Genomic DNA, 26,433 nt, shown 5'->3' with positions numbered 1-26,433 from the left:
GAGACCTGCCACAAACACCATATTCTGGCATCTTTGATTACACAGTGATGACATCAAAGGCAGCACTTACTTAGCCCAGGCGGTGGCTTTGAAATATCTGGCAAGGCTGAGAAACAACGGCTTCGCAACGTCTTGGGTAGAAAAGAGAAATACACATTGATTTTTATTTAAATAACAATGATTTGAGCAAAGTTCAAGAATTAGAGCACAAACTTTGGAAAAGTTACTTACATGCTGTTGTGACCACCACTGTGCAGGTAAAGATGCTGGCTAATTCTCCTCCCATAAACCACCTGAAAAAACATAATTGTGTCATTGTAACATATTAATCCTGTATTCCCAACATATCCAGTGTTCTTTCAGACCAAAAAGAGACTCTGAATGTCAAAATTGACTGTATAGATGCAGAATAAAAATAATATGTTTCAGCAAAAGGACAGACAGGGCGACAAAAGAGACAAAGAATCCTGAACTAGAAACACATCAATGCACTAAATGAATTTTTTTAAAAAAATATTTATTTTTGTTTTTGATTATGTGTGTTTCTATGCATGTAGGAGGGACAGTCTGTGCCTGTGAGTGCAGAGCCCACGAAGGTGGACGTCAGAGGTATGAGATCACCCTGTAGCTGAAGTTACAGGCTATTATGAGCCACCCAATGCGGGTTTTGGAACCTGAACTTGGGACCGCTGTAAGAGCTTTTGTTCTTTTTTTTCTCTTAATAGATTTATTGGCAAAGTAGACACAGTAGAAAGAAACCTCACTGAACAAACTAGGGCAGTAGAAATTCTTCCAGTGAAGACATTACACAAAAACTGAGGAAAAGAACAGAGCAGCTAAGAGCTCGAAGACAATCCCAGTCTCTCTAACATGCAGAATTGATGTCCTCTTTGACAGAGAAGAAGGAAAACACTCCATAAAGGGTATCAAAAGTAATGGTGAAGAGCTTTCCAAAATCTATTGCTGTGCTCTAGAGTGAGGAATATTTTCCATTGCCACATTTATCTCAACTTGGTCTCCAGCAGGCGACACTGTTTGCAAAGGTCATGGAGTCTGAGGAAGTGGTCATGTGGGAAGGTATTGAGAGTTTAGAATTGACTTATTTCACTTTGCTCTCTCTCTTTCAATTTGCTTCATTTTTTAAATTTTTAATTGTTTTTATTGAGTTATATATTTTTCTCCATCCCCTCTTTTCCTCTCCCCTCTCCTTCTACCCTCAGCCATGGTCCCCATGTTCCCAATTTACTCAGGAGATCTTGTCTTTTACTGCTTCCCATGTACATTAGATCCATGTAGGTCTCTCTTAGGGTCCTCTTTGTTGTCTAGGTTTTCTGGGATTGGGAATTGTAGGCTGGTTTTTCTTTGCTTTATTTTTAAAAGCCACTTATGAGTGAGTACATATGATATTTGTCTTTCTGGGTCTGGGTTACATCCCTCAATACGATGTTTTCTAGATACGTCTATTTGCCCTCAAATTTCAAGATGTCATTACTTTTTTTCTGCTGTGTAGTACTTCATTGTGTAAATGTACTATATTTTTCTTATCCATTCTTCAGTCAAGGGGCATCTAGGTTATTTCCAGGTTCTGTCTATGACAAACAATGCTGCTAGGAATGTAGTTAAGCACATATCCTTGTGGTACAATTGAGCATCATTTGGGTATATACCCAAAAGTGGTATTGCTGGGTCTTGAGGAAGGTTGTTTCCTAATTTTCTGAGAAATCACCATACTGATATACAAAGGGGCTGTACCAGCTTGCATTCCCACCAGCAATGCAGGAGTGTTCCCTTTACCCTACATCCTCTCCAACATAGGTTGTCATCAGTGTTTTTGATCTTGGCCATTCTCAGAGGTATAAGATGGAATCTCAGAGTTGTTTTGATTTGCATTTCTCTGATGTCTAAGGCTGTTGAGCATTTCCTTAAGTGTCTTTCAGGCATTTGAGATTCATCTGTTGAGAGTTCTCTGTCGAGGTCTGTACCCCATTTTTTTTGTTGGGTTATTTGTTCTTTTGATGTCAAGTTTCTTGAGTTCATTGTATATTTTGGAGATCAGTCCTCTTTAGGATATGGGGTTGGTGAAGATCTTTTCCCATCCTGTAGGCTGCCGTTTTGTCTTGTTGACTGTGTCCTTCACTGTACAGAAGGTTTTCCTTCAGTTTCAGGAGGTCCCATTTATTGTTTCTCTAAGTGTCTGTGCTACTGGAGCTATATTTAGGAAGTGGTCTCCTGTTCCAGTGTGTTCAAATGTACTCCCCTCTTTCTCCTTTATGAGGTTCAGAATGGTTGGTTTTATGTTGAGGTCTTTAATCCATTTGGACTTGAGCTTTGTGCCTGGCAATAGATATAGATCTATTTTCACTTTCCTACATGTTGATAGCCAGTTATGCCAGTATCATTTGTTTAATATGCTTTTTTCTATTTTATATTTCTTGCTTCTTTTTCAAATATTAGGTATTTGTAGATGTGTGGATTGATGTCTGGGGCTTTTATTCAGTTCCATCGGTCCTCCTGTCTGTTGTTATGCCAACCCCAGGCTGTTTTTAGTACTGTAGCTCTGTGGTAGAGTTTAAAGTCAGGGATTGTAATGCCTCCATTAGTTCCTTTAATGTTTTCTTTGACCATTGAGTCTATTTCCTCTATTGTATCTTCAGTGCTTGAGATTCTCTTTTCCTTCTCTTGTATTCTCTGGTTTATGCTTGCATTTGTGGCTCCTGATCATCTTCTCACAATTTCCATTTCTATAATTCCCTCAGTTTATGTTTTCTTTATTGTTTCTATTTTGGTTTTCAAGTCTTGAATCATTCCTTTCATCTGTTTCATTGATTTTACTTGATTTCTTTAAGGGATTTGTTGATTTCTTCCAATGTTTTGTTTGTCTTTTCCCCCATTTTTTGAGGGAATTTTTCATTTCCTCTTTAAGGGCCTCAATCAGTCTCCTAAAGTTAGTTTTTAGGTCGCTTTCTTCTGCTTCATCTGTATTTGGGTGTTTAAGTCTTGTTGGTTGTAGGGCCACTAGTTTTAGTTGGTGTTGTGTTGCTCTTTGTGGTGTTGAGTATGTTCTTATCTTGTTTACCGATACTGTCCTTTGATTAGTGTAGTTGGGGCTGTGTTTCTGGTGATCAATCTTCCAGGTGCCAATTGATCCAAGGCTCAGATGGTTGCTCCTCATGGTGCAATCAGGGCCACAGTTCCAGTCACCCAGGAGGTCACAGGGTGTTCCTAGAGGTTGCTCAGAGATCCTGGGAATCACTCTGCAATCCCTGGGGTCATTTGGGCCTGCTCCTACAGATGTTGCTTGCTTGGGGCTGCTTCTGCTGAGGTCGCTGCCTTGGGCCTGCTCTGAAGGAGGTCACTGACTCAGGTCTATTCCCACAGATGACCCTGGCTTGGGCCTGCTCCCGCAGAGGTCCTTGGTTTGGGCCCAGTTCTGAAGAGGTCTCTGGCATGGGTCTGCTCCCTCAGCCTTCGCTCCCTTGTACCTGTTCCTGTGGAGGTCACTGCCTTGGAAGAGCATTCATTCTTAACTGGTGAGCCTTCTCTGTCATCCTGTAGACTGATTTCTAACAGAAATGTAAAAGCCATTCAATGGAAAGAAAGTACTTTTAACAAAAGGTCTTGAAAGAATTGAACATTTGAAAGCATGAGAATGAACCCTCAAGCATATATCTTACCTCACATAACATTTAAAGTAAAATGAATCAGAGACAACATTATAAACCATGAAGTATAATACTTCCAAAAGAAATCAAAGATGGAAACTATATGACTTTGTATTTGGCAATGAGTTGTTAAGGACAGTATAAAGTGCAGAGTCTATTGAAAGAAAAAACTTGAATAATTGAACTTTCTGAAGATTAAAGAGCAAAAGCTTTTCTCCAGGAAGAACAGTGTCAAGAGGATGAAAAGACAATGCAAATTCAGTAGAAAATATCTGCAAATCACAAATCTACCAAAGGGTCCTGTCCAGAATACATAAGAGGGTCTGAATAATAACAAAGTATAATGGCATATATATGAAATACCATAATGAAATCATTACTTTGTATGATAATTTAAAAATAAAACTCAACAACCAGAAAACAAACAACCTTCCAAATGGGTAGAAAATGTGAACACACATCATATGTCAGCCAAGATACCATGTATATGAAGATCAGCATGTAAACATCATTTGTCATTAGACAATGCAAGCTAATTTATCAGCATAGCTCTAACTGCAATGCTGAGCAATAATTGAGCATTTATCAGAACAGTTAAGCCTCTAAATGGCCAAAATAAGTGACAGGATGAGAGCCATCATTGCTTATGGAAAGAAAAATGGTGAAAATATTTTGGAATTGTTTGGCACTTCTTCAAAATTAAAGACAGACTTATCATATTATCCTACATTTTCATTCATTGGTTCATATCCAGCTCAATCAAGCCTTTCTTCTTTGTATAGATTTTATTAAAAAATATTAAAAATTGAAGCCAGCAAGATACTTTTTTCCAGTGACTACATAAAAAATTTGACATACACCTACACAGTGGGACACTGTTGAACAAAAAAAAATGAAAGGTCATAATGTCACATTTATTGTTGCTATTAGGAACACATGTTAAGGAAGTGGATGGTTTTACATATTAATTATTTACATGAGAAAAATCTCATAGAGCTAGGGAACAGAAAAAAACTTAATTTTTGCTAATAAAAATTCAGTATTTTTGAGAATATTTGCATCTATGTTCAGAAGGAATATTTTATAAAAATATTTTATACAAACAACAATTCATTTTATTGTTGTTGGATCTTTGTGTGGTTTTGGCATCAGGGTGATAGTGGTTTGTATACAAAATTAGAACTGTTCCTTCAGTGTCTATTTCATATAAAATTTGAGGACTATCAGCATTAGTTTTCTTTGAAGGTCTGACAGAATTTTGCACTGAATCCATTTGGTACTGGCCTTACTTTGGTTTGGAGATTTTAATTACTGCTTCTGATTCACTAAGGGTTATGGGTCTGTTTGAATTGTACATTCTATCTTGATTTAACTATTGTTGGTCAGGCAGATCAAGAAATTCATCCAATTTGTTGAGGCTTTCTAGTTTGGAGGAATACAGATATTTTTTAAAGTATGTCCTTATGATTCTCTGAATTTCCACAGTGTCTGTTGTAATGCCTCCCCTTTTCTCTTTAATTTTCTTAACTTGGATCTTTTTTATCCATCTTTTGGTTAATTTAGCTAAAGATTTATCAATCTTGGTGATTTTTCTCAAAGAACCCTCTCCTTGCTTTATTGATTATTTGTATTTGAACTCAGCCCTAAGTTTATTTCCTTCTGTCTACTCTTTTAGAGCATCATTTCTTCCAGCTTTTAGATGTGTCATTAAGTTGTTAATATTAGTTCACTACAATTTTTTATATAAGCACTTAGTATTGTGAACTTGCATCTTAATACTGCCTTCATTCTGTTATTTTCACTTTTATTCAACTATAAAATGTTTTAATTTCACTCTTGGCATCTGCTTGACCCAGTTTTTATTTAATAATAAGTCGTTTGTTCAGTTTCCATGGGTTTGCATACGTTCTGCTAATTCTATTGTTTTTGCTAACCACCTTTAATCGGTTTTGGTAAGGTAGAATGCAGGGTATTATTTCAATTTTTAAAATGCTGTTTGCACTTCCTTTGTGCACTAATATGTGGTCAGATTTGGAGAAAGTGCCATGAGCTGCTGAGAAGAAGGTATGCTCTTTAGTGTTTGGGTGGAATAGTCTGTAGATGTTAGGTAAATTTGGATTATGGCATTATTTTCAATTCAAGTGTTTATCTGTTTAGTTTTTGTCCAGATGACCTATTTATTGAGGAGAGCCATTCAAGTTACTGACTATCAGTGTGTTAGAACTAAAAAAACAAAAATTCAATCAGGATATTGGAAACCATGAGGATAAGATGTTGACAAAAGAAAATAACTGTGTTACAAATGGATGATGTAACCTTACTTGGAAGAAGGCAAGAGGTACCAATTTAGAAAATTCGGGAAATGGAGCTTCAACTGGAACTCTAAGACTAGAGATGGGAGGCATTAAGCATAACCATTGTGTTTGCATCAGACTGCCTCTTCAGCGGGCATGAGTTACTAATTCAAAAACTCTTGTACATATACAGTAAGACTGAATCAATTCAGTGCAAAGTAGTGAAAATCAGTTTCATGACTGCCAGGACCGAAACCTGTGGACAACTGAGGTGACAGGAAAACATGGAATGAATCGTATGATATTGGGTCAGGATTAGATATATTAATATAAACACATTTGCGTTATTATATGTGTTTATATATACATAATTTCCACACATGTATGTGTCAAGGGTATTATATACGCACAGATATCCTTCATTTCTGTCAGTACATGGCCTAGAAGCAATGACACCCTGACCTATTCTGCGGATTTCAGAGAAATGACTAAAGCTAGGGCAGATACAAGATGAGTCTGAATTATTTGTTACTTAATTGCTTTCTAAAAAATATAAGGAATAATGGAAGTACTAAGAAATGATGATTCATAATATATTTTGAGGCAGAAATAAGATTTACTGATTGGGAAATTAGAATAAAATCATGAGGAGAATATAAACCCAATGTGACTAAGGATATTTGGTTGAGCTGGCCAAGTGAATGTCAATTTTGCACACAAGCCTTATCTCATCAGTTTAAAGGGACATGTACATTCTTTTAAATCAGGAGTCAACTTACAGATGATAGTGACTCACTATCACTGTCAGCATATGGTGGTGCATTCTCACTGGACTATGTCTTCATATTTTTATTCCTCGTTGCTATACTGTTATTATTTCAATTAAAATGTGTACATTTTATACATGTTGGTTGATTTGAATTGCTATTAAATGGCTTTTTCTACAAAAAGCAAAAGCCAGGTGTGGTAGTACATGCCTGTAATTCTAGCACTTGGGTGATAGAGTCAAGTGATGGAAAAGTACAGCTGCATAGAGAATTAAAGAGCATCCTGGGTTATAGGAAACACACACACACACACAAGTAAATCTAAAATATAAAGGTATAGGAAAGGGCCATAGTAGCCAATCTGCAAGATTGCAAGAGTCCCTGATAGAAGTATTGAGCAAGAAAATTTTCTAGGTGACCAAACCATAGTGCTGAATTATAATCCCAGAGTACAAATTAAAATTCTGTAAAGTGAGAAGACGATGGAGAGGGTGAAGGGATGAGTATTATCAGAATGTGTTATACACATGTATGAAATTGTCAAAGAATGAATTCGGTGAAGCCCATTTAAAAAAGTCCTTGTGTCTATACAGATATGAGTTGATATTTCAATTTGGATTTACCAGTTTTCACCCAATGGCCTTTTCCTGTCCCGGGATCCCATCCAGGAACCCCATTACGTTTAGTCGTCATGGCTCCTTAGGCTCCTCTGGGATATGACAACATGGTCCTGATGGCCTTGCTGGCTTGGAGAAGGACTTCTAATGTGCTGAAAGTCCTTCTTTTCGATTTTTTTCTTCATTTTTCTCATGCCTGGACCAAGGTTTGGGGCATTGAGGTAAAGCTCCACTCTTACTGCCCCCTGTCAAGGGCACATGCAATAATCAGTCTCATCTCATTGATGTTGACCTTGGTCACCAGAGGGGGTGCCAACCAGCTCTTGTCCCCATACTCCACAGACACCATTTCTCCTCTCTTCCTTTAGCTACCCTTTGGAAATCAGTTTCTAAACACAGCTCACACAAAGGTAACATAGAGTTAAGCTCTACTTCTCAAGGCTGAATGCATTCACATAGGTTAAGTCATGAGGAATGTTTCACTGACAGCCCTGTCTAATGGGGTTTCCTGACCAACTTGGAAGTTTGGAGCACACTTAAAAGAATGCTGATTGTGATTGCTCTGCATAATTTCTTCCAGTCATTATTGTCCTAACTCACATTATCAGTTTCCAGCTTGAACTAGGCAATGAAGAATGTTACAATCCATTTTTAGCCAGAGATCATCCTCCTTTTGTTCTTTTGGTCCCATTGTGATCTAAAATCTTTCTCAAACCTCATAATTAAGTGGGAGGCTTATTTTAAAATACCAACTCTCAACAGGACTAAATTCATATCTCAGATGAGAGGATCTAGGAGTTGGTATTATAAAAATCAACCTTCCTGAGCCATACGGAGACATTTGACCCTCAGGATGCAGGAATTCAGAGTGTGTAGCATTTTCCCACCAGAGTCCAAAGACTGTGGAGCTTTCAGGGCTTCACTGTTCTTTTCGTCTCATCCAGTCAAACAAAAGTACCAATGAACTATTGTCATTGAGGATATGGAAGTAAGGACAATACATCGGTAGCCCTTCTGGATTGTCCATATTCTTTAAGAAATACTTTAAATTTTACCTATTTTGTGTGTGCATGCAACCTAATTGTAAGATTTATGTGTGTACATGTGCATATGTTTTCATGGTGCATGTGTGTAATGGGGTAAGTTTTAGAAGTTGGTTTTCTTGTTCCAGTGTGGGTTCCAGGTATTGAACTCAAGACATGAAAAATTAATAACATAATTGCCTGACAGTAACTATTCCAAAAGACTCCACCCAGGCCCAAAAATTTCTCCCAGCCCAATGCAACCTTACATCCAAGTACTTCTATTGGGACATTTGCCCAACAACTTCCTTTCAGTCTCAATACATCATTCTTATTCTCAGTCATTGTGGCCAAGCATTGTCATCTCAAACTACGTGATATATTTCTCTTTATTTCTCCTTTTATAAACAGCACCTTCTTTTAGCCTCTGAATCCACCTATGACTGCCTATGTGTTTCCAAGCAGAAATCTGTTAGTTCCAAATAAGTATTGTTACTCTTTAGAGAACATCTTTTTTTTATTTAAATTTATTTATTTATTAAGGATTTCTGCCTCGTCCCCGCAACCGCTTCCCATTTCCCTCCCCCTCCCCCGATCAAGTCCCCCTCCCTCATCTGCTCGAAGAGCAATCAGGGTTCCCTGACCTGTGGGAAGCCCAAGGACTGCCCACCTCTATCCAGGTCTCGTAAGGTGAGCATCCAAACTGCCTAGGCTCCCACAAAGCCAGTACGTGCAGTAGGATCAAAAACCCACTGCAATTGTTCTTGAATTCTCAGTATTCCTCATTGTCCACATGGGAGCACCGGACAGAAATCTCAAGGTCCAAATCAGGAGCAGAAGGAGACGGAACACGAGCAAGGAACTCAGGACCACGAGGGGTGCACCCACACACTAAGACAATGGGGATGTTCTATTGGGATCTCACCAAGGCCAGCTGGCCTAGGTCTGAAAAAGCATGGGATAAATCCGGACTAGCTGAACATAGCGGACAATGAGGAATAGAGAACATCTTTTGATTCTTCAGTATTTAAGGATAGAAACTACAATAGGAGAAGTGCAGACTCAGTGGGGATTTCAAGTGTTCTGGAATGCATTGGAATGGGAATGTAGATTGTAACTACCCTTGCCACCACTGCTTAAACAGAAGATAGCACATAGTAAAATCCATTTCTTAGCAAGGTACACTGGCTTCTTTATGTACTGTAGAGGATGGAGGGGCTATGTAAAGAATAAAAGGTACTATCATGGCAGATAAATGAACAAGTTTTAGCTATTGAGCTGCCTAAAATGGTTTGTAAAAGGGGGGAAGGAAATCATCTACCAATTATAGCTCCCCATTGATTATGAATTGTTAATGCAAGAAAGCAAAACTAGAATTACCTTGCACATGCAGAGATGATTAAGCACACTGTGAGCAGGATTGCTTGAAAAGAGATCTTATGCATCAGACCAGCTTCTGCAGGACGAAAAAGAAATGAGTCATAGATTTCTGATTAAATATCTGTGAAGAACAAATTCCTGCCAACGTTGCTTCATAGTTTTTAAATGTATGCCAGTTTAAACAATTGACCGTCAGTAACAAGGTGGAATGATAACTCAGTGTTTAAGAGCATGCCTAGTACCTATATGGTAGGTAGTTCACATCTCTAGTTCCAGAGGATCTTATGCCTTCTTCTGGCCTCTGTTGACTCCTGCACAGACATAGTACTTATAAGCTCATGCATATATGTACATATACTCATAAATTTAAAAGATCTTTTCTTTAAAAATATGTCATATTATATGAATCCATTGATTAGAAAATTCCACAGTCAATAAAAAAAATCCTTTTATAACAAGAGTCTATATTCTAAATCTCCCTGCCTTGCTGTTTGCTTTGATATTGGAGGAAGCCTTTGTAGAGCTTATGCTAAAGTCAGAACTCTTAAAATGTGATGATGATTATGACTGTGCCAGCCACAACAATAATAAAACCGCCTACAGTTTACAGAGCGCTTTGTTATTCACAAATACTTTTCATACGTTAGCTTACTTCATCAGCCCCAAACCATGCAAAGTAGGGAGCATGTGGATGAGTAGACCAAGACTGAGAGACATGATGCAATAGTCCAAGATCAGACAGCTATGAGGTGCCAGCACCAAGATTTAAAAACCACATCTAGACAGGACATAATGTTTTGTCTGAAATGAGGCATAGAAAGACAATTGCAACTTCACATACTGGAAATCTCTAAAGACCAAAGAGACAAAAAAATATGTATTATGAAATAGTCCTTTCAAAACTCTGAAAGCTCTGAACTATTTCAACATTGTCAAATCATGGTAGAAAGAAGTACAACGCTTCCAGCAGTTACAGCCACAAGAATCATGACAATCATGACCTTGAGTCTCAGACTAACACCTGTAAGAAATCAGAGCTGAGTTAGATTACTACCACATGAGGACTTTAAAAAATATCTATGAATAGATTTCAATTTAATTTCCCCCAAAGGCTTCAGGGGTTTAATTTTACAATAGTTGTTTAAAACTCAGAACAAGTTTTACAGTGAGTGTTTTTATTTTTGTGATTTATGCTGAATATCGGGTAGAGTTAGCTATAAATCTCACTGAGCCCCTGGTGCGAGTGGAATCCTGAAGTCTGGCAATTCAAACTGGAACAGTAGTAAATTATGTCACTCAAAGTGTGGAGGATTTATGTATACTGTGTGAATTAAATAAATTATTGCGGGTTCAGTGGAATGTCAACCATCCATCTAAAGCGTGTTTGAATCCTATATCTATCCAGATTTCATGGGCAATTAGGAAAATAAATCCAGTTTGAGACACAAAAAAGATCACTGGCTGTGCACACAGAAGGGTGAGTGGGTGTATCTTTGAATTTGATAAAGAAATCAGTTGTGTGACTTTGGACCTGATGTTCATTGCTCCTTCAGTGGTGATTGACTTGGTGCCTATTTTGACTTATCTTCTCAGGAATCTGGCCTTGATTCCTCCAACTTCTCCCAACCTGTAGATGCTTTCTCTGTCCTCCCACTTTACCACCTTCTATTTACTTTAACATCTTTTCACATTTAAGGTTTTTTTGTTTCATTTCTCTATTCCCCACTGAAAAAAAATCTGTCCCGACACACCATCTACCTCCTGGTTTTGAAGGCAATGCCTATTCTTGGTGGTGAATCACTTTTTTCTGCTAGAGGGTGGAGCAGCTGATTTCTTTTCTTTTTCATCTCAGCATCTGACACATTCAACAACTTCTGGAACCTTACATACTTATCAAGAATGTGACTGCTTTTGCCATGAAAATGGAATCCTCCCAGAACTGATGTAGCAATTTCAGGTCTCATGTCATAACTATAAATGAATGAAATCTCTCCTGACAGATTAGAAATCTGAAAGGTATGTGTTTGCAGAATCACAAGGAGCCATCATGGGAAGATGGGCTCTGAGGAACAACACCAACACAGAAGAGAGGGCAGGAGGCAAAGACTGGTAAATGGGTCTCTGCTAGGAATTAGCACTTGCAGGAGACAGTACATCCTATCTCTGTAACTTAGGCCTGGAACTCAAAAGCCATAACTAATACAAATAATGATGCAGGCCAGTGTTCTAAACGTCTTCTGTACCACCTGGAACAGAATGCTCACTCGGGTCCTACACATACAGAGCAGAAATGATGGAGATGGCCAAGAAAGTCGGAGCCCAGCAATAAAGGACAATAAATATTTCAGTGAAGCAATACATGCAAAGTGCCCTGGAATCATAGGAAAATAGTTTATTTCATCCACCAACCAGAAAGATTCAAATAAGGTCCATCAGAGGTAGTCCAATTTAGAGCGGGCTTTGATGAAGAATAGGGGCCATCTAGGTACAGCAGGTACAACAGACACCCCAGATACAACAAGAGCATGCATTTGTCATGATCACATCCTTGGCCATGAATACAAAGGCTTACTCCATCTGTAGAATGTTAGTAACTCATCTGCACAATAAACAGATACACTTAGAAATTGCTTCACCACAATCAGGGAGAACTTGTCCTGCCAAGGCACCTTAGTTAGGGATCAGAGAATGAGGAGAAATACAGACAAGCATGCCATAGTGGTGCAGCTCATGGGCATGATAAAGAGGAGTTTTGGGAAGCAGAATTGTAAGGGTTAGACTCCCTGGAAGAGGTGTCTGCTGAGTCTCAGTAGCCTGGCACTTAACCAGGAACTCAAAGCTAGCTTTTCTGTTATTGAAACTCCTGCGTGGGGAACTTAAAGAACCTTGAGCACTTCCTGAACAGTGAGAATATAAAGCACAGGGCATGAGTGAGTCTTTGGAGGGATACGCAGTGGGACACTATTCATTCGTGGTTTATCAAGGTAAATAAAGATCATGTCCACTCAATCTCTGCCCCCTGCAATGATAACCTCAAATCTGTTCGGTATTCATGTGGACAAGACACATTAAATCGTTCGGACCATTTTAGACACCGCAAAGTAAAAAGTAGGATTATCTCTCTGCACAGAGGCAGGATTAAATGTTAGAGTTTGGCAACCTGCTTGCAGAGCCTAAGTTAATGCCACACCACAGCCCCTGGCATCCATATATCCAAAGAGTCTGGAATGTTCAGATGAAAGTTCCATCCCAAGCCCCCTCTCCTGGGAGTTGCCTCAGTCCAGACTCTACCTCCAAAAATGTCCGCCAAAGATGACTCCCTCCCCAGAGATGCTCAAGACCACTCCCACAGGGTATTTAAATTGTCCCCCAGAGAACAAACACATGGTTTTCTGGTCTCCCTTTCCAGTCTCCTCTCTGGGGGGCTAGAAGGCCACCTGGGAACATTGATATCCATTAAACCTAGGCTTTTCTCATTTTGATTGATTTGGTCTGATTTGGATTATTGCATGGGTGGAGAGGATTATCGGGGCACAGAAACTTTCCATCTGGAGGTCCCACCAAAAGGTTGTTTTTCTCACCTGCCCAGGGCCAAATGGTAAGAAAGCACCCTCCCTTGCACCTGCTCTCCACCAGGCTAAGCTTGGCTTCATCTGGGTAAGTTCCTAGTTCCAAGTCAAATGCCTTAGAAGCCCAGGGCCTCATGCAATTTTCAGACTGTCCTACGAAAGACGTGGCCAAACCAGGTACCTGACCTGACCAAGACAAGGACCTGCCTTGTCCATGTGGGATTCCTTTTTTAGGAGATGCCCTGTTGTAGATATTTCTTACCCCCCTCTGTTTTCTTGATCCAAAGTCTACCACAGTGGATGCATTGCGCTAGGCTATGGATCCTGGCATAGACTTGCAAAATGGTCACCTACAATTCGAGGCCTAATCTCCAAATACTCTTGGGCTACCTTTTAAGCCTGCCGATTTAACAGTCTTTTTTAAATTGGGGCTATCGATCACAATATGTCCCTAACGCCTAAAATTTTTTTGCAGGCATGAGAACAAGTAAACACCACCCACCCACCTCCACCCCACCCCAAACCCCAGCTGCAATGCCCATAGTTTCTGGATGCTGTGCTCCGGCTCCTCCTCCCCACCTCTCTCTTAGCTGTTTGCTGTTTGTCTGCATTCCTGGCATGTGATCTGGTCACGCTAGGATTCTCCTTACAATAGATCCATTCCCCATGCCCTTCCACTCTAAAACTGTATAGGTGTTCTGTCCTTTTGTTTCTGTTCTCCCTTACAGCATCTACTGATCTGACCCTAATGAGACCACCTGTGTACTCGCCTATTCCAAATAGCAGCCTATTCAAAAATTTCCAAGCTGGTCAGCTGACAGAGGTTCCTAAAAAAAGTTTTGTGCATCTGTCTGTTAATATATATGTGTAAACAATGTGACCACAATATGCTTGTTTCATGTCTGTGCGTGTTTGTGTGCTTGTTTTAGAATCTGTAAAACTTGTAACTCCAGATTACAACAGCTCTGGGAAAATACAAACACGTGGATAGCCACCATTTTTGGTTGAAGTCAAAGTAAAAACCTCAGTGCCATCTTTGGTAAGAGTACCCACATGTGCTGGCCCTATCAAGGAGACATTCTGCCTCCAATATACTTTGGCTTACTAAAATATTCTTTCTAATTTTCTTGCCTCTACTGACATTGGTAAGCTGTAACTGATTGGGTAAACTATATGTCCAAATTTAACTTATGTCTAATTTAAATACACCTGACAGATAGTGGTACCCTGACTCTCAAGTACCTTTACAGATTTGAGAGTATGACATTTAACAAAAGTCGATCTTAGGACAGAGAGACATGCCAGCTCCTGCAGCATCCTATAACTTCTCCAAGAAGATGCATGCTTGCAGAAGACTGTCCTGGAGGCTTGCCCTTGGATATGGCAAAGCCACTCACACAGCAAAAAGTTGCCTTCCACCTCATCTACTTCCTGGACACTACACTAAAGGATCAATGGTTTCATCCTGCCAAGACAGGTAGACTGAACCCTACCCCCACAGGAAAATCCACCAGGCCTCCTGGGCTCAGCAACTAAAGGCAAGTACTGCTTCTAAGACTGGTATTTGCTAAAGACTACAGAGAGACTTGGGACTGCCTGCATAGCTAAAACATCTGTCTTGCTTCTGCTTATTTACTTATCCCTCTTATATCTCTCTGATGGCATTTGATGACTGGTACTGGTAGCTCATTACTTCCTTTGTTAAGCTCCCTGCTAAAGATACAGACAGGTGTACCTCTTTCACAGGCTTCATAGTCCAAAATTAACAGGTTTAAGATGTCTCTTCAGAGGTTCAAAGTTTCCAATTTCCTTTAATTGTCTTCTAAAATGTTTGTGCCTTTTAACCTAAAGTTTGCTATGACACCAAGATGTAAATATGCTCAAGCTATCTTACAGAGACCTATAGGTTCATTGGAAAAGTTCTGCTGCTGTATCCAGAAATCTGGTCTGGTGAAGAGTCTCCAGAGTCTATTTTGATTCCACCCATTTTCAAGCATATTTTATAGGTCAGTCCTGTTGTCTGGACCAAGTTCAACTTACAGAGGGCCCTCCAGATAATGCCAGCACCTGCACTAGCTCCTGGAACCTCACCTTGGTACCACCTCTCCCGGCTAAAATGGGCACCTACCCAACAACTAAATTCTGCTTTTAAAGGGAATATCAGTTCTCATGTCTCACTTATTCACCTGAGCCTCTCCTGTACAACCAGGGCAGTTCTTTCTGGTAGCTCATCCCCCTTCCCATGGCTAGCCTCATTTGTAGGACCAGTAATAACAATCTATTTTTTTCTCCTAGCAACCTGCCTTCTCATCTCCCTCAAGAAACAGATGCCTGACAGAATAGCAGTTAATCAGAAGCCTCTCCAACCACACCTCCCACTGAGTGTGAGCCCACCAACTGCCAACTCTCCCCTCCCCCACATTGCCCTATGCCCGCAGGAAGTAGCCAGACTTGACCTAGCACCCCATACCCAAAAAGTCTGGGATGTTTGGTTGGAAGTGTCACCTCAGCCCCTGACATCCATATACCCAAAAAATCTGGAACGTTTGGGTTAAAGCCACACCACAGGCCCTAGCAAACATATATCCAAATAGTCTGGAATGTTTGGATGGAAGTTCCATCCCAAACCCCCTCCCCTGGGAGTTGCTTCAGTATAGACCCCACCTTCGAGAAAGCCCACCAAACAATAACCCCTCCCCAGAGATGCTCAAGACCACTCCCACAGGGTATTTAAATTGTACCCCAGAGAACAAACACATGGTTTTTCTGTCTTCCTTCCCCACCTCCTCTTATGGGTGCTGGAAGGCCACCCAGGAACATTGGTATCCATTAAACCTGGGCTTTTTCTAATTTTGTTTCATTTGATCTGATTTGGATTATTGCATTGGCAAAGAGGCTTATTGGTGTGCAAAAACTTTTCAGAGCCTAGCACATTTTCTTCCCTATAGTGGCTTGTAGAGCTGTAAATTATGAGTGGAGGCCTGAACTTAAATACTCGGCAAACTCAACAGAACCAGCCCAGCTCTTTTTCCCTGGATGAGACTGCATGAAAATGTCATTAAGTGCAAAACTGGGTCGGCAGCATACCGGTGAGCTTCTTTCATTACTCACGTAAGGATATACCAAGAGCTGAATACCATTTTCCTTCCTAGGGGCCTAGCACTAAAAGGTGTGTTTTTCTTCTCTTCAATGTTTCTCTTTTTGAGTATGCCAAGCACACAGTTCAAAAATCAAGGCACAAATAATCGAGACCTGTGCTCCTTCACAGCTTTATCTTGAAAAAGAAGACACTGTAAAGTCAGGGCTGCTGAGGACTTCATGACTACACTCAAAGGCAGGCACTTCCTCTGCATCATCTGCACACCACCAGGAGCCTAGGCTGCCCCTTCCTCAAGCAGGTTGATACCAGTTCCTTAGCAAATATTAGTCACTGTTAACTCGTTCTCAGATGGCAAGAAGAAAGAATTCTTTGGGTGTGGCAAAGATTAAAAGGACTCACTTGAATGCACTGAAATGTTCTTTTGGAAATGTCCTGATGTTCTCATCTGAGGCTGAAGAGAGGAATTCTCGGAGCTTTCTTTGAGATGCTGAGACAGGATGTGGCCAGAAGAGGAGGCTTCTGAAGTGTCTGTGATTGGCTTCTGAGACTCCCATCCATCAGTCAGGGAAGAACAGTCCAGATCACTTTCTGGGAAAGCAAAAGAGTTAATCTCTCCCTCTCTCCCTCTCTCCCCCTCTCCCACTCTCTTTCTTTGTGTGTGTGTGTGTGTGTGTGTGTGTGTGTGTGTGTGTCCAATGATGCTATTGTAGTTTTATTTCTCTTGTTATGATGAAACACCCTGACCTAAAGCGATTTAGGGGAAAAAATTTTATTTGGCTTATAGTTCCAGGTTACAGACCATCATTTCGAGTAAGTTAAGGAAATAACTCAAGCAGCTAGTCACGGAGCACCCCCACCCCCGGCAATATTTAGAAGAAAGAAGTTTACTCGTACCAACTGCTTGTTTCTGCTCAGATAGCTTTTTTATTCTCACACTGTCCGGGGTGCCAGCCGAGGAATTGGTGCATCTCACAGTGGGCTGAATCAATTAATAAACAAGATAATTGCCCATAGACTTGCCCACAGGCCAACCTGATCTAAACAAATCCTAGGTTGTGTCAAGTTGACAGTAGAAATTGATCAACAAAGCTGACCTATGTACGGTTCCCAACAATCAGTGTCTACTGCACTAGTGGGGGAGAGGAGGAGGAGCCTTTCTGGATAAGATGGTATTTTAATATGTCCCTATCCTTTGGAGTCTAAAAGACTTATCTTCAGAATGCTAAGCAAAAATAAGAGGGATGAGTGTTTTGAGAAGGAAGACAACTATAGTGGTGACAATAACATGACCCCATAGAATCCAGGAAAATATAATCTTACAACAAGATAGAGGACAGATCACAGAACACACTGACTTCCCCAGGGTAGGGGATCCATTTATAGATGAAGGGGAGTGATGAACTGTGCCTTAGTAAGGGTGTCACCATGTACACATTCATGTGGTATTTCAACTAGGTAAAATAACATACAGTATGATATATATAGTAAAATCCAGGTGGCCCTGGAAGAAATAATGAAATTGTATTCTAATACCCACATAGGCAAGGAGATGTGTTATCTCACCCTCAGCCTCCATGTGATGTTAGATGGTGAATGGATTTTTTTGAAGTATACATGTGAGCAATTGAGCATCACGTCTTTACAACATTAAACTTCATAACAAAGATAATTCCTCCTTCCAATTTGCATTTCACTTATTTGGCATTTATTGAATGTGACTGTATATCAGACCATGCTGTTGAGAAGCAATATTCAATTAGACACATGTCACCATTTGTTTCATGAGGTTTATATTCAGGTAGGAAGTAAGTGGCAGAATATATTGTGATAGGTGTCGCTATGGAAATCCACTGTCTATAAAACACATGGAAACACTGAATGAAATATTGAATAGCAAATACATGCTTTGTTTTATCATTCACAGAGGATGCTTGGTGCAAATAGTTTATAAAACACACATGTGCTCTCTTATAATGGTTCATTCATAAATACGTTTTACTAACTCTGGAACTAGACTACCAATGCCTCCCAAAGAACGGTCAAGTTTAATCTCAAATCCTGTAACACAAAAAGTTGAAACATGCTAAGATAACTCCTAGGAACATCTGGTATCCTCAGCATGGGTCACTTGGCTGTTGACTCTTGAGCTGAATCTAAGGTTAAAAGACCCCAAACCTTCCAAGTGAGAACATTGCTGGAAAGAGTGAAATCAGTAAATCAGGATGACTTTCAACTATATAGGTAGAATCCAATGATTTGATTCATCTGGAATGAATGTCCTAAGAATTCTCAAGGCTCCGGCTTTGATGGTCTGTGTGATATCTACCCAAAGCTTAGTTTCACTCCCGTGTCTCTAGGTGAGAACTTGAGACAATGCAGAACACTCCGGCTTGGAGACACAGACATTAGCAAAGAGCAGGCAGAAGTCCTGCCTGGAATGCAGGTGTTTCCTGGGCTGGCTCAAAGGGTGGCAAGTATCCAACACACATTCTTTTCAAGCTGCGTACTTAAACTCAAAAAAAAAAAAAAAAAAAAAAGGTCATTCCCAGCAGGCAAGCTGAGGCCACTCATACCCCTAAACAAGAACTGTGGCTGAAACTGACAGGGACTGGGGGATGGAAAGAGCATTTGAATGAAAGTCATAACTAAATGGTTCCTGTTGAAATGGTGCTATAGCGCATGAAGAAAGGCTCCTTATTCTTAAAAAAGGCAGAAAATGAGAACCAAGTCCCTGCAAGGTTGAAATACTCTGTTCCCCCCCATGAAAAGATGAGAAAAAAAAAACAAAACAAAATGAACAAAAATATGTTCAATAGCTCAGACCCAGGCAGAAAACTATCTCCTTGAAACTCTCTTGAAAGTGAGTTTCAAGTTCAAATTTATACTAATCCAAGGAGTTAATATTTCTTCCACCAGTGTTGGCCCTCAATAGCTGCCAGGAGCCAGTATAAAGCCTAGATATAGCATCACTCAATCCAAACTGCATGGCTTCCTTCAAAGAATGTCTAAGAGAGCTGTTCACAATCCCACATTGCGAAATGTATAGAGATATCATCGCACATGGCAAAGAAAAGCAAATGTGGTCGTGAAAGATGGAGAACCCTAGGTAATAGATACCCAGAGTACTTTTGCCATCATTGCTTGGATTTCAGTTTTGACCAGCTGGCCTGGTATTTGGAGAAATTGTTCTAACTTACTTCTGTTTGTTTGGAAGCCTCATCCCCGCCCCTTGCATCAATATATCCAAAGAGTCTGGAATGTTCAGACGGAAGTTCCATCCTAAGCCCCCTCCCACTGGGAGTTGCCTCAATCCAGACTCCACCCCAGAGAAAGCTCACCAAACTATGACCCCTCCAGGGATACTCAAGACCACTCCCACAGGGTATTTAAACTGCCTCCTATTGAACAAATGTCCAGTCTTCCTTTCCTGTCTTCTCTCTAGGGGGCTAGAAAGCCATCCAGGAGCATTAGTATCCATTAAACTTGGGCTTTTTCTAATTCGGTTTGATTTGGCTAGATTCTGATTATTGTGTCAGTGGAGAGACTTATTGGGGTGCAGAAACTTTTTAATTTTATCTTAGGGAAGATGATGGAGTGGAGATTTATATTTTGTTTTTCTCTCATTTGCAATATCACCTAATTTTTTCGATTGTCTGATTAGACAATAATTTTAGACGTAGGAGTCTTGGTTCCATGACTAGTGGAATATTCCGATCACAGACTCAAAATGTTCGCTGAGTCTATATGTCTTGGGCCACTTATATTTGTATGGGAGGGATAAAAGGGAGCAGAGACAGACACTGACCCAAGGGAGGTGAAAATCCTAGTGTGAAGAAGGGCGGGGGAGCTCAATCAGGGGGAGACAGGAAGAAAGGCATTGTTGGTTGGGTAGAGATGCATGTAACCAGATCTCATTGATTAAAATACATCATAAAATTGGATGGAAACTGCCAAGACTTAGGCTTCAGGAAATCTGAAATATGAATTATAATAAGAGCGACATAGGTCATTTTATTTTAATTTTATAATCTCTAATTTCTTCATCTCTAAAGCAGATAGTTTCCAACTTCCACAGTGATGTGATGACTGAGGAAGATGAGGAGCAATGTAAACATCTCATGGCGTGGGATAGATGAAGGACCGGAAGCTTTTACTATTAATATGGATTATAATATGCAGAGTTTGTGGTTAAGTGTGGGATGGTCACTTCAGGGGTGGAGACAGGAAGTCTGGGTTGTCATTAAATGATGTTTCCAAATGGGAAAGATTATCCAGAATATCTCCTTGGCAAAAAAAAAAAAATATTTTGAATTGGACATCTAGGAAATTGTCCCTCCATGTAAGGATTTCTTGATTCTTCCCCCAGATTGTTCTAGGCTCCATTACTTATCACGTACTCTAACCTCCCCTGAATTTACTGTGGGATAAATGATATCCTCTGCCACCTGCTCCTTACCTGGCTGAATGTGTAATGAGAGGATCTCCAGAAAGGACACAACCGAAGTGTGGTGGGGAATAACTATGGCCCTAAAATGATTTTAGAGAGAGCAGAAACTGAAGAGCAGGGGGGAGAAAAAAAGAAGCAGTCTGGAAGGCAGTTTTTTTTCCCCATGCATTCGGAACCTTGAGGGAAGCAAGCTGAAGTTGATCAGTCCTAGTAAACAATCAGAAAGGCTTTTTCTGGTTCCACTGCTGTCAGGGAAAGCCCAACACATGAGAAGAAGGAAGAAAGATGCCAGATGGGAGGACAGAAGCAAGGCAGGCTCCAGTGACACCTCAGGGAAATTCTCAAGCCAGAGGATTTCAAAAACTGCCGCAAAACATGGAAAGACAGGTGCTTCGCAGAAGTAGAGAGGGGAAAGTCTATTTATTTCCTCGATGCACTTATTGTATATTCTGAATGGATTGTTATTTAAGGAACTAGAGGAGCCAAGTCCTATTATAGGGAAAGTCTAGAAAGAATGCCTGTGTCTACCTGGGAGAACACAGTAAGGTTTCACAGAGGAGGCAGGGCTGAAGCAGAAACCTAGAGGGTGAGCAGGAATTCTACTAGAAGGTAGTAGGAAGATAATGAATGGGCCAGGCACAGGGGGAGTAGATGAGAGGGAAGGGAGGGCAAAGCCAAGATATCCGTCTCAAGAGACAATATGGTAGGTTCCCAGTGAGCTAGACGGCTAGATGGAAGAATGAGCTTGGTGAAGAAGACCTCAAGATGGTTCTCATTGGATAATATGATATTTTCAAAGCCTCCTGTCATGTTCGGTTTCTAAGACTATTCTATTAGGAATTTGGAGTCACTAATGAATCTCCAATGCAAATGGGACACAAGCCTCCTAGCTAAAACACTCTAAGCAGTGAGCCCTTAGAGCTCCTGAGTCCTCATTGGAACTAGAACGGGTTTGGGAATACTAAGACACTTGGGGTCCCCTTATAGCAAGAGTTTTTATTTATGTGATATTTGTCTTCCCTAGGACTCTTTGATAACATCTGAAGGCACTGTTGCTTATCATAACTGGGGATGTGTAGGCTATTTCTGTCGTCTGTAAATAGAGGCTGCATGCTCTGAACATGCTTTAAAATACCGGATGTCTGACACACTGATGCACAACCATCCCCCAAGGCCAGTTATACGAAGTTGGAGAATTCTGTCAAAGGGATAACAGACCAAGATAATAAAGTGCTGTGAGCTTTAGAACTCTTCCAATTACTCTGAGGAGTGTTGTGTTAGCTGTTTGCCCTTACTCTTATCCAAATATCCTGTTCTCAGCCTTCATAAGACAGTTCATAATTTACAATATCTTATAAAACTCGACTATGGAATATGTAACTCATGTGACCTTTTGATTCGTGCCCACCTCCATCAGCGGTTAGACTGAAAGCTCCATGAGGAACAAGCAACCTCATCTGCAGCAGAAAATGTAATCAGTACTTAGTTCATAGCTCACCCTCAATTTAAAAAAGAAAAGTTGACTATGATCATGAATGTGGAGATTATGTGAGGCTGAGAAATTGAGACAAGTACAAGGCTTCAGTAACCATAGGCAGTGGGTCAGTGTTCACCCCTATGGAAGCTGAGGCTGATGTAAGACATAGGCTTCAAGAAGTCCAACCCTGTGGCCTCATTCAACCTGGGGTCAAACATAGCCTAGACACTGAACCAATGAGCTGGTACTTTTGGATGGTGGAGTCCCTGCCACACATGCATATCCCTTCCTGCCATTCTCCCATGTCTTCTGGGCACTTGCCAAAGCAGTCTAAGGAAACATCTTTATTGGTTGCCATAGATAAAAGAAAACAACAGATAACCAGGAAGGATCACATGGTAGAGATTGTCCTAGGGCATGTGCTCACAGCAGCCCAAACACAGATGAAACTTGAGTGGCTGCCCACAGACGAATGCATCGAGAAAATGTGGCATGCGTATCTAATCGAATGTCACTCAGCCTTAAATAAGGAAGGTAATCCTGCCACTTGCAACAACACGGAAAGACCTGCATGACAGTTTGCTAAGATGATTGATTCAGTGCAAAGGGGCAGATACTGAGACTACTCCTATAAGGATCTAAATAGATAAACTCACAGAAGCAGAAAATTCAGTTATGGTTACCAGGGCTTCGAGAGTTGGGAGGTGAAGAAAAAAATGGGAGCTTAGCATTTCCATTACATTAAGTGGATGAGTTTTAAGGATGTGTGTGGCACAGTTAGGTGCCTGTATTTAACAATTTGTTAAGAAGATGGATTTGTTACCTGTTCTTAAAACACACCTACATCTGTGCACAACACAGAGAAGGACATAAAGTGTCTTAAAAAGTAACTTTGTATTTCCTTTATGTTAATTATGCTGATAGCTAACAGGTGTCTGCATATAGTGAACTCATTAAGTTGTGCATATTACATGTGTACATTCCTTTGTGTATCAATTACACCTCAGTAAAGCTGTTTAAAAAGAGAGAATGAGATGGCTAGATGACCAAATCAATATGGAAGTAAGAAAGGGTCCAGGATATCCTGGCTGATGACACATTCCTGAAAAGCTAGCTATGATCCCAGAACACGAGGCAGGCTCTGTGGCAACGGAAAAAAAAATATCCCATGCTGTTTTTCAGGATTACCTGGTCTAACTTAGAGAATTAGCACTGATAATTGAATTAAATAAAGCAAATGCCTCTTATGGGGCATGTTAGCAATCCTACAGAGAACATTTAAATGATAGCATTAAACACAGAAATCATAAAAATTCTTAATACTCAAAATGACCAAAGAGATATCTGTCTCCAAAAAGACATAATCTGCTCCAACTCAAACTTTTCTTTGACTGGCTTTCATCTTTTGCTAAATTTAATAATAAATGAATGGCTCTTAACACATCAAATATTTCAGAAAATATATTTAGTTGTGTTATGCTTGAAAGCATTAATTTTATGCTGTTTCATCTATTTTCTTTAAATTCAAGACAGATTGTATTTGCTTAAAAAGGACAAGTTTGTATTATATATATATATATTCCATGAACATTTTCTACACCTTTTCACATAAAATAATCATTCTATTATTTTAGAGAGAAGCACAAAGCCACAGATAAACATAACCATTGAGGGCACATACAGAAGTCCTAGCTAGAGAAAAACTCAGAACACAAGCTTGGGACTTGCCTGTCCAAGGGCCAACAGATGGGGCTAAAGGAAGACCCTGCTCCATTCAGTTCTCCCTGTGCTAATTCTCTGTTCTCTTTCAGGGTGACCCACAGCTCTAGAAACACATTCCAAATTGCAGTGTGGGGTGGGGGTGGGAACTTGGGAACTGCAAAAATGCCAAGGCTAAAGAATGAATTGCGACTAATGAGGGAAGGTATCTGTGTGCAGCTGGGGAAGGGGTGAGAGGAGGACAAACCAAGTAGGCAAAAGAGTCTCTTGTCTCAAAAACGAAGTATGAGAAAATCAGGGGAAATAGTGTTTGATTGCAGCCGCCGCACAGAGAGAAAATAGCAAAACAATTTAATTTTGAATTCTTCTGGAGTCTTCTAACTAGGCTCCATTTCCAGAGAAAAATAAATGGCTGATAAATCAAGAGGCCTTGGGTAAAACCGGAAAACTAGACATCTGAGGAAATTTGATTACAGCTGAGAGCTGAGATGAGAGCTTTCCAAGTCTTGTGTGCACCCAGGTTGACTAATTACTGATTTTTGGAAGGGGTGATTTGATTTGTTATATTTAGAAGATATTTGACAACCATGAGAATCTTAATAAGGTACCTCATGCATGTGCAGCGCCACTGTGGTCCAACTGCTTTCAAGTTGTTTGGGCACATTTGGAAGAACCAACTATGGATGCCAGATGCCAATTTCCAAATACGTGAAAGTGGCCTTTGTACAAACCATTCCCCAGGGCTGTGGTCTAGGTGTGAAATGTCTTCCATGAGCTCATGTGTTGGTCACCTCCTGGTTGAACATGTGGCAGGGTTCTTAGGAGGTGGAACTTTGTGGGAGGAAGTAGGTAAATCAATGTAGGCCTCAGGGTTTTATAAACACAGCTGCACTTCCTCTTTGCTCTCTGCTTCCAGACCCATACACACTCTTCTGCTATCACATCTTCCCTGTGGTGCTGGACTGTATACTTTAAAACTGCGAGCCAGAATAAATTCTTCCTCCTCTAAATTGTTTCTTGTCCTTAATTTTGCCACAGAACAAGAAAAACAACCGCTGAGACACGAGCTATAGTTACCAGGCACCATTTTTGTGTTCTTTGCTACCTTATGGAAACTGGCTTCTCTTGGTCACTTCCAGTTTTTTTGCTATCTCTTTTGTGCTTTTATTTTAAAGGAAATTTGATCTTAATTATTTATAGTCACCGTGAGAAAGCAAATACACAGACACACATACATGCGCGTGCACACATGCACACACAAATGTAAGTCTGTTAAGTACTGAGCATGTTGAAAGACAAACGGGGATGGAGAGATGGCTCAGCAATTAAGATCACTTGATGCTTTTCCATATGACCCCAGTTTGGTTCACAGAATCGACACAGCAACTCATAGTCATTTGTAACTCCAGCCCGTGGGGTCCTTAGCCCTCTGGCCTTGAAGGATGCTTAAAAACAATAAAAATAAATGTGTTGAGTAGAGCATCAATCCCAAGCTCATTTGACACTTTTTATGAGTTACACATTTCATCTTAACAGCAGTCCACATGGTATTATCTTTGTCGTTATATTGACAAAGAAGTGGAAGATCAAAAAAGTTAATCAGTGTGCCTAAGGACACACAAGTGGGAAGAGGTATTTCCAGGACTTGAATTCAGAGGCACTTGACCCAAAAGACATGTCCTCTCATCACTCTGCCTTCCTGTCTATCAGAGCTGACACTGTCAGGTGTCTTTATACCGTGCCCCAAATAAAATCCATCCATTTGTTAAACTCCCCTCACTTCCTCACAGTCTCATTTAATTGTTACAAACCTGTCAATTCTATATATTTTTTAAAAAGCCCTTAACTCTTTTCCTTCTAGTTCCTCTACACTTCCTTGGAATGCTTGTTGCTTTTCTTACTTTTGAGCTCCTGCCAGTGACTCTCCATCCAATCTTCACTTGCATACTATTAGAAAATCAAAATCTGATGTGTCTTCACCCTGCTTACGATCCGTCAGAATTTCCTTGAATCATTCAATAAACTCCGTCTTTTCAATAAGGCACAGAAGGTTCTTCAGGACTCCACCATCTGTCTTTCTTAGTCCAACCCCTGAGTCCTGCTTCCTGTCTGTGTCCTGCTTAGATTTCCTTGTTATTGGAACTAGATTGCACTTGGTTCCATTATTCATTTGTTCCTATTGTGTGATTGATTCTTCATTTGATGAGCTTTTATTCTTTTAAATGAATCTAGCATTATACACACCCTCACACACGTACACACACACACACACACACACACACACACACACACACAAGAGAATCTTCATATCATGTCAATTGGGAAATTTGTAGTATCCATCCAGTTTTTCCCTTTTGGCAACAATGTATAGTACTTCAG

General features: G+C 40.3%; 1 protein-coding gene across 1 annotated transcript in view; it reads right to left on the bottom strand.

The window, feature by feature from the left end:
* The window catches only part of Tmem71 (transmembrane protein 71), a 42,937-nt gene that overhangs the window by 5,498 nt on the left and 11,006 nt on the right, over nucleotides 1-26,433 (bottom strand). Inside the window, exons 6-9 of the mRNA XM_041672495.1 lie at nucleotides 16,811-16,999; nucleotides 9,743-9,818; nucleotides 232-293; nucleotides 71-131 (exon numbers count right to left, since the gene is read on the bottom strand). Of these exons, the coding sequence (XP_041528429.1) occupies nucleotides 71-131; nucleotides 232-293; nucleotides 9,743-9,818; nucleotides 16,811-16,999 (388 nt within the window). The remainder of the gene's footprint in view (nucleotides 1-70; nucleotides 132-231; nucleotides 294-9,742; nucleotides 9,819-16,810; nucleotides 17,000-26,433) is intronic.

Source organism: Microtus oregoni, unplaced genomic scaffold (assembly GCF_018167655.1).
Source record: "Microtus oregoni isolate MIOR12 unplaced genomic scaffold, Mior012 000022F_ref0000154, whole genome shotgun sequence".
Classification (NCBI taxonomy): Eukaryota; Metazoa; Chordata; class Mammalia; order Rodentia; family Cricetidae; genus Microtus; species Microtus oregoni.
The sequence above is the reverse complement of the archived record's forward strand: the minus strand, read 5'-3'. Positions and strand labels throughout refer to the sequence as shown.